This window comes from Thalassophryne amazonica, chromosome 7, assembly GCF_902500255.1.
Source record: "Thalassophryne amazonica chromosome 7, fThaAma1.1, whole genome shotgun sequence".
Taxonomy (NCBI): domain Eukaryota; kingdom Metazoa; phylum Chordata; class Actinopteri; order Batrachoidiformes; family Batrachoididae; genus Thalassophryne; species Thalassophryne amazonica.
Window position 1 is genome coordinate 59,146,674 of NC_047109.1, and position 15,943 is coordinate 59,162,616.

A 15,943-nucleotide genomic window follows, 5' to 3' on the forward strand; every position below is an offset into this window, starting at 1 on the left:
GAAAAATAGATGAGACAAACATCTGAGGAATAATGATCATAAATATAATATACACAGCATTAGATACTGTAAATCAATAACATGTACTGCTACTGAGCTGTCATCCATGTATATTACATCTGGATAAAGAGGTACCTCCTGCATCCAGTAACTTAACTTATGTGGCTGATTTCATTTCATTTTGTGCATATGGCCATTAACACATGCAGAATCCTCAGTTACATACGGCTGTTTATGCCACATTACTGACCACAATCAGCTGCACACTTTCTCTTAAATCACCTGCAAAACTGTCTCTACCCCAATGTGCAAAGTACTCGTTATCTGAAATCAGGCCCAAATCTTGTTCAGAATTCTTTACATTGAACCACTGAAAATCTTACATAGTAAACAGAAACTGAAATAAATCCATTTTGCAAATATTAATTTTGGATTACTTTGTATTTAGGTGAATTGTTTATTATTTAAGAAAAATTAATCAGTCTATCTGTCTGTCTGTTTGTCTCGCTTTCTTTCCCATATAGTGTACCACATAAATTGTTGGGAACTGAACTAATTGTTTGTTCTTTGTTTTTCTTTCTGCACCTTGCTTGTTGCCAAGCAGTGTTTCCAGCAAGGTAAGCACAATGTGTAACACATCATACATGTTTGACTTCAGAAAATGAATTAACTTGAACCATAAGAGCTGTTGTCTCGCCAATTACATGATTAAACACAATGTAGACTGTGTATGACTTTTGTTATTTCAATTCAGTTCTCTGAATAATTAAACCAGGATCTGTTTGTGAGTCATATCGCAGCTATTAAGCCTCTCGAGGGAAGTGCATTCTTCATTACATATTTGATCTGCTGTTTGGTCTGCTGTGTGTGTGTGTGTGTGTGTGTGTGTGTGTGTGTGTGTGTGTGTGTGTGTGTGTGTGTGTGTGTGTGTGTGTGTGTGTGTGTGTGTGTGTGTGTGTGTGTGTGTGTGTGTGCGTGCGTGCATGCGTGTGTGTGTGTGCAGGGTATGTGCACATTTGCACAGAAAAAACAGCAGTGCAGGATGAGATCATCAACTTGCACAATTTCTTCAGGAAAAGTGTCCACCCTCCTGCTGCCAACATGCTCAAAATGGTCAGTTCATTTCGGCTTTATTTTCATTTATTTCTGTGGTGGGTGACATTTGCTTCTGAGTATCTTAAAGCTATAAATCATTCAATGAGCGGCTGAGCACGGCTACATTGGAGTTTAGATGAGAGGAGATGAGAGTTTACCCCGGTAGATGAGAAGGTCGCCTCCCTGCACCTTCAGATGGCGGGGGGGGCATTCTGTAGCTCGGACTATTCGACCGTCTTGGATTCCCTGAATGGAGTACTGTATGGACGGGAGGAGACACAGAATGAATGCAGCTGTTAGATAATATCTGTGCTAAGTCCTTATTTTATGTTAGTTCTCAAGTGTTTGCTTTTGCTATTTGATTGGATGTCTCTGGGAACTGGTTTAACATTTAAACATAAGCGTTAAGTTTTACTTCCATCATTTATGTTTAAGTTTTAAATAGAGGAAGGTGCACACAAGGAGGGGGAGGGATCCAACCCAGGAACTGCGTATTCATAGCACTCAGCCTGCCCCCCCCCCCCCCCCCCCTTCCACCCAGACCTCGGGTGCGGCATTGTGGGGTTTCATACTGTGTTGTTTTTATTCCTTGTTTTTTTTTAATTATTATCTTATTCTGTTGTTATTTTTCAAGAGTGACGGTTTATGTCCTGATTCGACTTGCTCTCTAGGTAGCCCACCTGAATTCGGGTCTGTACTCCTAAATGCGCAAATCATTCGTGTTAGCTCCATATCACATTCTGGGTATTTGTACATGGCAGTAGGACTGTTTATCCCATATGCCTGCAGTTTGTTATTTCAATTCGTGTGATTTGTACAGCATTCGTGCTCGAGTGTGACGGGGCCCTTAAACACGTCACCTATGTCAGCATGGTTTTTGTGGTAGTGTGATATCTTCTGCAACCATTACAAAGACATGTTGGCATTTTTTGTGGTATTAAAATGCACTTTGTGCATCTACCAAGCTAAGAAATAATATTTCAAGTGAATTAAATGATCAGTTATCTGTCAAAGATTTATTGATCTGGCTCCATTTAGTTATATGGTATTTCCACTGATGCAAGTCAGAAGAACCATTAGAAACTCTGTTCAGTCACTGTCAAACTGAATCGTAGCACCTCATGATGCAAACAGGAGAAAATGAACTGAACCAAGGGCAGGAAGTTACAATGAAAACTGATCTGTATAAACTGCATCAGATTAACCAAGCTTCCTGTGAGTTCTTTAAGAAGTCATGCTGAACAGGCTACTTTGTGAGGTGGGATTTCTCCAAGTTATCCAGCTCTGAAGTGCACTCCCATGTAGTGCTGTAACCATGCTGCAACTCCGTCATAAAACCAGCATAAACCCAGTGTCAGAAGGTTTGTTTAGTGTCTCCTTTCACTCTAGATGTGAACTAAGATCATATTTTATCTCCATAGTGATGATTGATAAATTAAACATACAGTATTTTCCGGTGTATAAGCCACTATTTTCCTAGTTTGGGAAGTCCTGCAATAATAATAATAATAATAATAATAATAATAATAATAATAATAATAATAATAATAATAATAATAACAACTATTTAGGGTGGCACATTGGCTTAGTGGTTAGGACTGATGCCTCACAGAAAGGACATGGGATCACTTCCCAGCTGGTCTTTTCTGTGCATGTTCTCCCCGTGGTACTCATGCTTCTTCCCACTCCCAAAAACATGCAGGTTACTTGAATTGATGACTCTAAATTGATCATAGGTGTGTGTATGAGTGTGTGTGTGGGGGGGGGGGGGGGGGGGGGAATTGTCCATCTACTGTATATGTAGCCCTGTGATAGAATGGTGTCTTGTCTGAGGTGTACCCTGCCCCATGCCCTATGACTGCTAGCATAGGCTCCAGACCCCCATGATCCTTGAGTGGAGTAAGCAGGTACAGAAAATGAATGAATGAATAATAAATAATTATATAGGGCTTTTCCAGGAATCAAAGCACTAAACAAAATGAACTCCAATAACAAATGAATAAATAAAAGCACACTGCAAAAATGCACAAAAATTCAAAATAAAAGAGTTGTTAATCCAGTCCAAAGGTGCAACTTATACTCAGTGTATAAATAACTAAATTTATTTGTTTAACCTGTCATGAAAAATGTTCACACTTTATGAGGTCCATTCAAAACGTATCCAGCCTTTGACCAGGAAAAATACTAACCTAGGGGTCTAAAATCCAAATCCTCTTCAAAGTAGTCTCCTTGGCATGCTTGTCCCAGCAGCTCTGCCATTGATGGAAGCATTTCTGGAAGTCCTCTTTTGGAATGGTGTCCAGCTGGGCAGTGACATTCGCATTATGTCATTGAGTCCGTTTTAGTGTCATTCTGATCTTAGGGAACAGCCAAAAATCAGAAGGAGCCATGTCGGGAGAGTAGGGAGCCTGAGGAATCACAGGAGTGTTGTGTTTGGCCAAGAAAGCCTGAATCAGCTTAACAGAATGGGCAGGTGTGAGACTTTCAGACGCAGTTGCTTCTGCTCCGCCGTCAGCAACTTCAGCACGAATGTCGGTGACTCTCTTTGCATGCCCAAATTGTCTGTCAAAAAAGAATGTACCAAAAGGAATGTACCTGTGCCTATCTGCACCTGCGGCCTCATGTACAAAGTGTGCATGCGTACAAAAACCTGGTGTACGCTCGTCTCCACGTCCACGTGCAAATATATCAAAAGTGACGTGAGTGTGGAAATGTGCGGTGCGTCATGTAAAAATCCTGGCTGGCGTCCATACGTTTCTACAGCTATTGTTCCACTGCGGACATGTAAAGGTGATGCAGGAAACTGTTAATAGTGTGAAAACAAGAAGTCATCAGAGTGATGTGCACATCAGAGACACACTGATGAACAATTAACAGACTCATGTTTGCAATTACATGGGTGGACAAAAAAGCATGTGCAAGGTGATGCATAAAATGGCACTAACAATGGCTGCGTTAGCGTTGTTAGAGGACCTTGCAAATGGTGCAATCTGACGCGAGCATGTACTCGGGGAACACGAGGATTTACTTCAAAATGAGGATAATTGGCTCATTAACCGATTTTGATTACCAAGGCCACTGTTACTGGAGGTGCGTACAGAGCTGCGGTCAGCCCAGAGCGCAATACAGAGACGAGCCAGGGGTTGTCTGTGCCCACACAGGTGCTGACCACGCCGGGCATCCTGGGCATTCCAGCGTGAGCTGGCTGATCGGTCAGGAGTGTGCCAGTCAACCTTGCGCCGAGCCACCAGCTGTGTGAAACGCAATCATCCGAATGTCATCCAGGTAGATTCCAACATTACAGCGCATTTTGCAGCGAGAGCCGGTTTCCCAAATGTAATTGGAGCTATTAACTGCACACATTTTGCTATAAAGGCGCCATCACATGATGAGTTTGTTTTTGTTAATAGGAAACAATTTCATTCCATCAATGTTCAAATCATTTAACACACCCACACGTTTGCAATTATGTGGATGGATATAAAAGCACGCACAAAGTGATGCGTAACATGGCACTAACCATGGCTGTGTTAAAATAGTTTATTCGTATAACTGTTCCAAACAAAAACCAACATGGACACATCTGGGCATGTGCACATTCAAATATGTTTTTATTATCATTATTGTCTTTTTTTATTTTTGCTTGATGGTGAGATGCAGAGCTTCTTAACAGGCTTCATGTGCTCCGTATTTGTTAATAAATGTGTGTGTAAATTGTGAATATCACACACACACTTTGTAACTCCCACAAACATTTTTTCCAGTTTCATGATTATCTGTTTAACAGCACACTGAATAAACTATCCTTGTGTGTCTTCACGTAATTTCCAGTCATCTATAGTATAATTTCTATTCTGTGTTCATGTTGTCTGATGTGACGTCGTGGGGAATCCCTACTCAAAGGGCCTATTTACATGAAACTGCATATTTAAATGGGGCGGAGTTTGGTTCCACACTCGTTTCCACATTCAGTGGGATGTACAAACGGAACGTGTGTTAATTCATGCCTACGCACACGTTCATACATCTGAATATATTTGTGCTTACACCAGATTCAGGGTTTGGCGTCGCCAACTTTTAGTAGAAAGTCCACGTAAGTGTGTGTACATGAGGCCCCAGTTCTTGAATGGCTCAACAGTCATCCATAACCAAACTCCATATTCTGTCAATCACTTGGTCATTTCAGCTTGTGGATGAACGTGTGTTACTCTCCACTGAAGTGCACCCATTCTTGAAGCAGTAATATCACTCTTTTATTTGCATTATGCCCATGGCGTCATCACCAAAAGTGTGCTGAGTCTTTCGAATAGTTTCTGCTTGGGTATCACCAAGTATTTAGCAAAATTTGATGCAATGCCTTTGCTCAACTCGTTCTGTTGTGTTATAGCAAATGACAATCCAATGGCTGCTCAGTACAAACTTTCACAAGAAGGTTCCTCACACATTCCTGCCAAACAACAATTTGCACGCTTCATTTCTGTCCATGGGACAAAATAAGATTGGATACTTTTTCACCTTTGTCAACTATATGGGATTTTATTGTATGGCTGCGACGCCGCGTGCCCTCTGATTGACTGATTACTGCTCTGATATCAGACTGGTTTCCATGACAATCGGTCCGCAACATGTATTTTCTTTACAAACCATGAAGCTAAAAACACCATTAGAAAAAGCAAGTCAGACATGAACGTATTCCATAAATATCTAAACAACATCTGAAAAAAACACACAGATTGAAATCTTACCAGCTAATGACCAGACCATCTGTTAGCAAGTTCTTCATGCAGATGAAGAAAGCAAATGAGGTCAACACCGTCAGCAGCATATTTGGGCAATACTGTAATTTGCGTGTTTGTATGTATATAACAGCCATATAATAAACAAATTATTAACCTCGCTTAATCCTTTAATATTGCTGTCAATTACATTGGGATTATATTTGTATCAATTGTGTGAGCAGGGCTCCAAATGAAAGGTGGGCACCAAACAACTGAACCTGCATTACTTAATTTTATTTATTTATTTATTATTAAAATAACATTGTATAAAATGATAGAATCACAATAATATTTGGATTTGTTGGTTTTGTTTAGGTAAAAATTTTAAATGCACACAGAAATAATCACAGAGGTCAACACAAAGGGTAAAACACACATTTCTAACAAGGACCTGCAGACAGTAACAGCAAAAAAGGTATATAAATAAAATCTAACAATAATACTATCAATCAACTCAATCAACTTTTTTTTTATATAGCGCCAAATCACAACAAACAGTTGCCCCAAGGCGCTCTATATTGTAAGGCAAGGCCATACAATAATTATGAAAAACCCCAACGGTCAAAACGACCCCCTATGAGCAAGCACTTGGCTACAGTGGGAAGGAAAAACTCCCTTTTAACAGGAAGAAACCTCCAGCAGAACCAGGCTCAGGGAGGGGCAGTCTTCTGCTGAGACTGGTTGGGGCTGAGGGAAAGAACCAGGAAAAAGACATGCTGTGGAGGGGGGCAGAGATCGATCACTAATGATTAAATGCAGAGTGATGCATACGGAGCAAAAAGAGAAAGAAACAGTGCATCATGGGAACCCCCCCACAGTCTACGTCTAAAGCAGCATAACCAAGGGATGGTCCAGGGTCACCTGATCCAGCCCTAACTATAAGCCTTTGCGAAAAGGAAAGTTTTAAGCCTAATCTTAAAAGTAGAGAGGGTATCTGTCTCCCTGATCTGAATTGGGAGCTGGTTCCACAGGAGAGGAGCCTGAAAGCTGAAGGCTCTGCCTCCCATTCTACTCTTACAAACCCTAGGAACTACAAGTAAGCCTGCAGTCTGAGAGCGAAGCGCTCTAATGGGGTAATATGGTACTACGAGGTCCCTAAGATAAGATGGGACCTGATTATTCAAAACCTTATAAGTAAGAAGAAGAATTTTAAATTCTATTCTAGAATTAACAGGAAGCCAACGAAGAGAGGCCAACACGGGTGAGATATGCTCTCTCCTGCTAGTCCCCGTCAGTACTCTAGCTGCAGCATTCTGAACCAACTGAAGGCTTTTTAGGGAACTTTTAGGACAACCTGATAATAATGAATTACAATAGTCCAGCCTAGAGGAAATAATCAATCAATCAATCAATCAACTTTTTTCTTATATAGCGCCAAATCACAACAAACAGTTGCCCCAAGGCGCTCCATATTGTAAGGCAAGGCCATACAATAATTATGAAAAACCCCAACGGTCAAAACGACCCCCTATGAGCAAGCACTTGGCCACAGTGGGAAGGAAAAACTCCCTTTTAACAGGAAGAAACCTCCAGCAGAACCAGGCTCAGGGAGGGGCAGTCTTCTGCTGAGACTGGTTGGGGCTGAGGGAAAGAACCAGGAAAAAGACATGCCGAGAAGGGGGGCAGAGATCGATCACTAATGATTAAATGCAGAGTGATGCATACGGAGCAAAAAGAGAAAGAAACAGTGCATCATGGGAACCCCCCCCCCACAGTCTACGTCTAAAGCAACATAACCAAGGGATGGTCCAGGGTCACCCGATCCAGCCCTAACTATAAGCCTTAGCGAAAAGGAAAGTTTTAAGCCTAATCTTAAAAGTAGAGAGGGTATCTGTCTCCCTGATCTGAATTGGGAGCTGGTTCCACAGGAGAGGAGCCTGAAAGCTGAAGGCTCTGCCTCCCATTCTACTCTTACAAACCCTAGGAACCACAAGTAAGCCCGCAGTCTGAGAGCGAAGCGCTCTAATGGGGTAATATGGTACTACGAGGTCCCTAAGATAAGATGGGACCTGATTATTAAAAACCTTATAAGTAAGAAGAAGAATTTTAAATTCTATTCTAGAATTAACAGGAAGCCAATGAAGAGAGGCCAACACGGGTGAGATATGCTCTCTCCTGCTAGTCCCCGTCAGTACTCTAGCTGCAGCATTCTGAACCAACTGAAGGCTTTTTAGGGAACTTTTAGGACAACCTGATAATAATGAATTACAATAGTCCAGCCTAGAGGAAATAAATGCATGAATTAGTTTTTCAGCATCACTCTGAGACAAGACCTTTCTGATTTTAGAGATATTGCGTAAATGCAAAAAGGCAGTCCTACATATTTGTTTAATATGCGCTTTGAATGACATATCCTGATCAAAAATGACTCCAAGATTTCTCACAGTATTACTAGAGATCAGGGAAATGCCATCCAGAGTAACGATCTGGTTAGACACCATGCTTCTAAGATTTGTGGGGCCAAGTACAATAACTTCAGTTTTATCTGAGTTTAAAAGCAGGAAATTAGAGGTCATCCATGTCTTTATGTCTGTAAGACAATCCTGCAGTTTAGCTAATTGGTGTGTATCCTCTGGCTTCATGGATAGATAAAGCTGGGTATCATCTGTGTAACAATGAAAATTTAAGCAATACCGTCTAATAATACTGCCTAAGGGAAGCATGTATAAAGTGAATAAAATTGGTCCTAGCACAGAACCTTGTGGAACTCCATAATTAACTTTAGTCTGTGAAGAAGATTCCCCATTTACATGAACAAACTGTAATCTATTAGACAAATATGATTCAAACCACCGCAGCGCAGTGCCCTTAATACCTATGACATGCTCTAATCTCTGTAATAAAATTTTATGGTCAACAGTATCAAAAGCAGCACTGAGGTCCAACAGAACAAGCACAGAGATAAGTCCACTGTCCGAAGCCATAAGAAGATCATTTGTAACCTTCACTAATGCTGTTTCTGTACTATGATGAATTCTAAAACCTGACTGAAACTCTTCAAATAGACCATTCCTCTGCAGGTGATCAGTTAGCTGTTTTACAACTACCCTCTCAAGAATCTTTGAGAGAAAAGGAAGGTTGGAGATTGGCCTATAATTAACTAAGATAGCTGGGTCAAGTGATGGCTTTTTAAGTAATGGTTTAATTACTGCCACCTTAAAGGCCTGTGGTACATAACCAACTAACAAAGATAGATTGATCATATTTAAGATTGAAGAGCTCAGCTCTGCCTCCTGGTCCCAACGCTAGACAGTCACAGTTTGGAGGATCCAAAAAAATTGGCCAGATTTCTAGAAATGAGAGCTGCTCCCTCTAAAGTGGGATGGATGCCGTCTCTCCTAACAAGACCAGGTTTTCCCCAGAAGCTTTGCCAATTATCAATGAAGCCCACCTCATTTTTTGGACACCACTCAGACAGCCAGCAATTCAAGGAGAACATGCGGCTAAACATGTCACTCCCGGTCTGATTGGGGAGGGGCCCAGAGAAAACAACAGAGTCCGACATTGTTTTTGCAAAGTTACACACCGATTTAATGTTAATTTTAGTGACCTCCGATTGGCGTAACCGAGTGTCATTACTGCCGACGTGAATTACAATCTTACCAAATTTACGCTTAGCCTTAGCCAGCAATTTCAAATGTCCTTCGATGTCGCCTGCTCTGGCCCCCGGAAGACAATTGACAATGGTTGCTGGTGTCGCTAACTTCACATTTCTCAAAACAGAGTCGCCAATAACAAAGAGTTTGATCCTCGGCGAGTGTATCGTCGAGTGGGGAAAAACGGTTAGAGATGTGAACGGGTTGACGGTGTACACGGGGCTTCTGTTTAGGGCTACGCTTCCTCCTCACAGTCACCCAGTCAGCCTGCTTTCCCGACTGCACGGGATCTGCCAGGGGGGAACTAACGGCGGCTAAGCTACCTTGGTCCGCACCGACTACAGGGGCCTGGCTAGCTGTAGAATTTTCCACGGTGCGGAGCCGAGCCTCCAATTCGCCCAGCCTGGCCTCCAAAGCTACGAATAAGCTGCACTTATTACAAGTACCGTTACTGCTAAAGGAGGCCGAGGAATAACTAAACATTTCACACCCAGAGCAGAAAAGTACGGGAGAGACAGGAGAAGCCGCCATGCTAAATCGGCTAAGAGCTTGTAACACACAAAGTGAATAATGTGCAAATAATCCAGAGGTGATTCAGCAGAAGGAGTGCCCCAATCAAGGCACCAAACAGGCCATGAAGCAGCACAGGCAACGCACGACAACAGCGAACGCACGACAACGGTGCTAAAATTAAATAAAAATAAAAATAAATAAAAAAATAAAAACGAAAGCGTTAGCAAGCTAGTTAGCTTGCCAACGCTAATGAAAGTTAGCTGATAAAAGTGCTCCGTCGCGATGTTTCGACCGTTAGAGGTCTTCCTTAGGCGTTGGAGCACAGTAAAAAAGTTAAAAAAAGTAAAAAGGTAAAAAAGTAAAAAAGTCTTGAAAAAGACTTAGTTCAAGTCCAAAGCAGCAGGTAGCAGTCTCTGTGTAAACAGTCCCAACAGAGAGCCAAAATTCTGATGCAATCTCACTCCGAAGACCTTTGCTCAATCACTCTGAGACGAGACCTTTCTGATTTTAGAGATATTGCGTAAATGCAAAAAGGCAGTCCTACATATTTGTTTAATATGCGCTTTGAATGACATATCCTGATCAAAAATGACTCCAAGATTTCTCACAGTATTACTAGAGGTCAGGGAAATGCCATCCAGAGTAAAGATCTGGTTAGACACCATGCTTCTAAGATTTGTGGGGCCAAGTACAATAACTTCAGTTTTATCTGAGTTTAAAAGCAGGAAATTAGAGGTCATCCATGTCTTTATGTCTGTAAGACAATCCTGCAGTTTAGCTAATTGGTGTGTATCCTCTGGCTTCATGGATAGATAAAGCTGGGTATCATCTGCGTAACAATGAAAATTTAAGCAATACCGTCTAATAATACTGCCTAAGGGAAGCATGTATAAAGTGAATAAAATTGGTCCTAGCACAGAACCTTGTGGAACTCCATAATTAACTTTAGTCTGTGAAGAAGATTCCCCATTTACATGAACAAACTGTAATCTATTAGACAAATATGATTCAAACCACCGCAGCGCAGAGCCTTTAATACCTATGACATGCTCTAATCTCTGTAATAAAATTTTATGGTCAACAGTATCAAAAGCAGCACTGAGGTCCAACAGAACAAGCACAGAGATAAGTCCACTCTCCGAAGCCATAAGAAGATCATTTGTAACCTTCACTAATGCTGTTTCTGTACTATGATGAATTCTAAAACCTGACTGAAACTCTTCAAATAGACCATTCCTCTGCAGGTGATCAGTTAGCTGTTTTACAACTACCCTCTCAAGAATCTTTGAGAGAAAAGGAAGGTTGGAGATTGGCCTATAATTAGCTAAGATAGCTGGGTCAAGTGATGGCTTTTTAAGTAATGGTTTAATTACTGCCACCTTAAAAGCCTGTGGTACATAACCAACTAACAAAGATAGATTGATCATATTTAAGATTGAAGCATTAAATAATGGTAGGACTTCCTTGAGCAGCCTGGCAGGAATGGGGTCTAATAAACATGTTGATGGTTTGGATGAAGTAACTAATGAAAATAACTCAGACAGAACAATCTGAGAGAAAGAGTCTAACCAAATACCGGCATCACTGAAAGCAGCCAAAGATAATGATACATCTTTGGGATGGTTATGAGTAATTTTTTCTCTAATAGTCAAAATTTTGTTAGCAAAGAAAGTCATGAAGTCATTACTAGTTAAAGTTAATGGAATACTCAGCTCAATAGAGCTCTGACTCTTTGTCAGCCTGGCTACAGTGCTGAAAAGAAACCTGGGGTTGTTCTTATTTTCTTCAATTAGTGATGAGTAGAAAGATGTCCTAGCTTTACGGAGGGCTTTTTTATAGAGCAACAAACTCTTTTTCCAGGCTAAGTGAAGATCTTCTAAATTAGTGAGACGCCATTTCCTCTCCAACTTACGGGTTATCTGCTTTAAGCTACGGGTTTGTGAGTTATACCACGGAGTCAGACACTTCTGATTTAAAGCTCTCTTTTTCAGAGGAGCTACAGCATCCAAAGTTGTCTTCAATGAGGATGTAAAACTATTGACGAGATACTCTAACTCCCTTACAGAGTTTAGGTAGCTACTCTGCTCTGTGTTGGTATATGACATTAGAGAACATAAAGAAGGAATCATATCCTTAAACCTAGTTACAGCGCTTTCTGAAAGACTTCTAGTGTAATGAAACTTATTCCCCACTGCAGGGTAGTCCATCAGGGTAAATGTAAATGTTATTAAAAAATGATCAGACAGAAGGGAGTTCTCAGGGAATACCGTTAAGTCTTCTATTTCCACACCATAAGTCAGAACAAGATCCAAGATATGATTAAAGTGGTGGGTGGACTCATTTACTTTTTGAGCAAAGCCAATAGAGTCCAATAATAGATTAAATGCAGTGTTGAGGCTGTCATTCTCAGCATCTGTGTGGATGTTAAAATCGCCCACTATAATTATCTTATCTGAGCTAAGCACCAAGCCAGACAAAAGGTCTGAAAATTCACAGAGAAACTCACAGTAACGACCAGGTGGACGATAGATAATAACAAATAAAACTGTTTTTTGGGACTTCCAATTTGGATGGACAAGACTAAGAGACAAGCTTTCAAATGAATTAAAGCTCTGTCTAGGTTTTTGATTAATTAATAAGCTGGAATGGAAGATTGCTGCTAATCCTCCGCCCCGGCCCGTGCTACGAGCATTCTGACAGTTAGTGTGACTCGGGGGTGTTGACTCATTTAAACTAACATATTCATCCTGCTGCAACCAGGTTTCTGTTAGGCAGAATAAATCAATACGTTGATCAATTATTATATCATTTACCAACAGGGACTTAGAAGAGAGAGACCTAATGTTTAATAGACCACATTTAATTGTTTTAGTCTGTGGTGCAATTGAAGGTGCTATATCATTTTTTCTTTTTGAATTTTTATGCTTACATAGATTTTTGCTGGTTATTAGTGGTCTGGGAGCAGGCACCGTCTCTATGGGGATGGGGTAATGAGGGGATGGCAGGGGGAGAGAAGCTGCAGAGAGGTGTATAAGACCACAGCTCTGCCTCCTGGTCCCAACGCTGGACAGTCACAGTTTGGAGGATCCAAGAAAATTGGCCAGATTTCTAGAAATGAGAGCTGCTCCATCCAAAGTGGGATGGATGCCGTCTCTCCTAAAAAGACCAGGTTTTCCCCAGAAGCTTTGCCAATTATCTATGAAGCCCACCTCATTTTTTGGACACCACTCAGACAGCCAGCAATTCAAGGAGAACATGCGGCTAAACATGTCACTCCCGGTCTGATTGGGGAGGGGCCCAGAGAAAACAACAGAGTCCGACATTGTTTTTGCAAAGTTACTGTTGTATGGCTGGGGGGGCCTGGCTGCCGGTTTGTTTGCCTTTTGTGTTTCCTCCCAGGTGGCATGCATTTGGGACTGAGTGGCTGTGTTGCTGAGGCTGTTAGGACTTCACCCTGATCACCTGCGACTCGTCAGGACTCACAGCTGAGGTGCATCTGGAGGGATTGGAGTATGTTGGCATTTAAGACTGAAGTGCACAGTGTGCATTTGCCAGAGACTCGACCTTGTGACCAGACGGGTGAGATCGTCGTCTCGGGAGCCATCTCATCAGCAGCGGATGCTGAGAAACGTCCAGGTTTGATGCACAGTCTGTGAAAGAGGAGGGGGTGAGGTCTCACGCTCGTCAGCACACTTCCTGAGGTACGTTAGATTTTGTGACTAACAGTTATACAGTCAGTAAATGTGGTGTCCCTCACACCTTATTGTATTGAGCTGTTTGTTAGTCATGTATCAGCTTCCACTGCGGTGGAGTTTTGTGAACTGGATGTTCCATGCCTGCAGGTTGGAAGCTGATCAGCAATCAAGCCAGGAAGTGTTTGCTGTTTGTACACTTTTAAGTGTTCTGTGTGTAGAGTGTGGACTCACATAATGGTTCCTTCTTTCACAGACTCGGTTGTTGCGGCCACCTGGGGGGTGTCGGCGGGGTCCTTGGGTCCGAAACAGCTTCTGGCTCCGGACCGTTAGCGCTGCTGGGAGCGCACCACGCCAGGCCGCACCTTTCTGTTCTTACATTTTCACTGTTATGTATTAAATGCAGTTAGCCTTTGTACCGTGCTCTGCTTATTTCATACTGGGTCCTTCAAACGCTGGTCGGTTCTCCGAGCTGCGTCCGACACATAACAGTTACACACCGATTTAATGTTAATTTTAGTGACCTCCGATTGGCGTAACCGAGTTTCATTACTGCCGACGTGAATTACAATCTTACCAAATTTACGCTTAGCCTTAGCCAGCAATTTCAAATGTCCTTCGATGTCGCCTGCTCTGGCCCCCGGAAGACAATTGACAATGGTTGCTGGTGTCGCTAACTTCACATTTCTCAAAACAGAGTCGCCAATAACCAGAGTTTGATCCTCGGCGAGTGTATCGTCGAGTGGGGAAAAACGGTTAGAGATGTGAACGGGTTGACGGTGTACACGGGACTTCTGTTTAGGGCTACGCTTCCTCCTCACAGTCACCCAGTCAGCCTGCTTTCCCGACTGCCCGGGATCTGCCAGGGGGGAACTAACGGCGGCTAAGCTACCTTGGTCCGCACCGACTACAGGGGCCTGGCTAGCTGTAGAATTTTCCACGGTGCGGAGCCGAGCCTCCAATTCGCCCAGCCTGGCCTCCAAAGCTACGAATAAGCTGCACTTATTACAAGTACCGTTACTGCTAAAGGAGGCCGAAGAATAACTAAACATTTCACACCCAGAGCAGAAAAGTACGGGAGAGACAGGAGAAGCTGCCATGCTAAATCGGCTAAGAGCTAGTAGCTACGCAACCAAGCGGATTCCTAAAAACACACAAAGTGAATAATGTGTAAATAATTTAGAGGTGATTCAGCAGAAGGAGTGCCTTAATTAAGGCACCAAACAGGCCATGAAGCAGCACAGGTAACGCACGACAACAGCGAACGCACGACAACGGTGCTAAAATAAAATAAAAATCGACTAAACACGCTGTGGAGCAGCACAGGTAACGCACGACAACAGTGCTAAAAAAAATAAAAACGAAAGCGTTAGCAAGCTAGTTAGCTTGCCAACGCTGATGAAAGTTAGCTGATAAAAGTGCTCCGTCGCGATGTTTCGACCGTTAGAGGTCTTCCTTAGGCGTTGGAGCACAGTAAAAAAGTAAAAAAAAGTAAAAAGGTAAAAAAGTAAAAAAGTCTTGAAAAAGACTGTTAGTTCAAAGTCCAAAGCAGCAGGTAGCAGTCTCTGTGTAAACAGTCCCAACAGAGAGCCAAAATTCTGATGCAACGTCTTTCCTTGTCAGACAGGTGATGATGTCATCAGATTTGTATGTCAATACTAGAATTGCAATAGAGAAACTTTGTATAAGTAAGTCCCTTTGGCTGCTCCCTTGTTTGCACTCAGGGTCGCCACAGCAAATCCAAGGTGGATCTGCATGTTGAATTGACACAGGTTTTATGCCGGATGCCCTTCCTGATGCAACTACAGATTACATGGAGAAATGTGGCAGGGGTGGGTTTTGAACCCGGAGCCTTCTGAACTGAAACCAAGCGCATTAACCACTTTGCCACCACCCCTGATGTCATAAAGGGTGTATGCCTTAAAATCATAGAAAAGAGACCACATATCATTTAGAGCATCAAATGTAAATGTAAAAGTTCAATGCACATTGCAAGACTGGTTTTGTAATTTAGTCTATAAAAATTGTTTAACACTCAAGTGCCCTTTGTTAACACAATATAGTGTAATCATTTATTTACATTGTGGCCCAAATGAAGATACATGATCAGCATGTGTGCAACAGATTGAAATAGAAAATAATGACCCATATAAAATTAATGAGGTAGCAAAATACAATATAAAAGAATAATTGTAAACACAGTACGAGTTTAATACTTAATAAAAGCAGGCAACTCTTGAGTAGGGTAACTCACTCACTTATCTTCAAC

General features: G+C 42.0%; 1 protein-coding gene across 1 annotated transcript in view; it reads left to right on the forward strand.

The window, feature by feature from the left end:
• LOC117513299 (cysteine-rich venom protein) overlaps positions 1–15,943 on the forward strand; it is a 32,814-nt gene that overhangs the window by 10,677 nt on the left and 6,194 nt on the right. The window contains exons 3-4 of the mRNA XM_034173544.1: positions 605–617; positions 1,004–1,113. Coding sequence (XP_034029435.1) covers positions 605–617; positions 1,004–1,113 — 123 coding nt within the window. The remainder of the gene's footprint in view (positions 1–604; positions 618–1,003; positions 1,114–15,943) is intronic.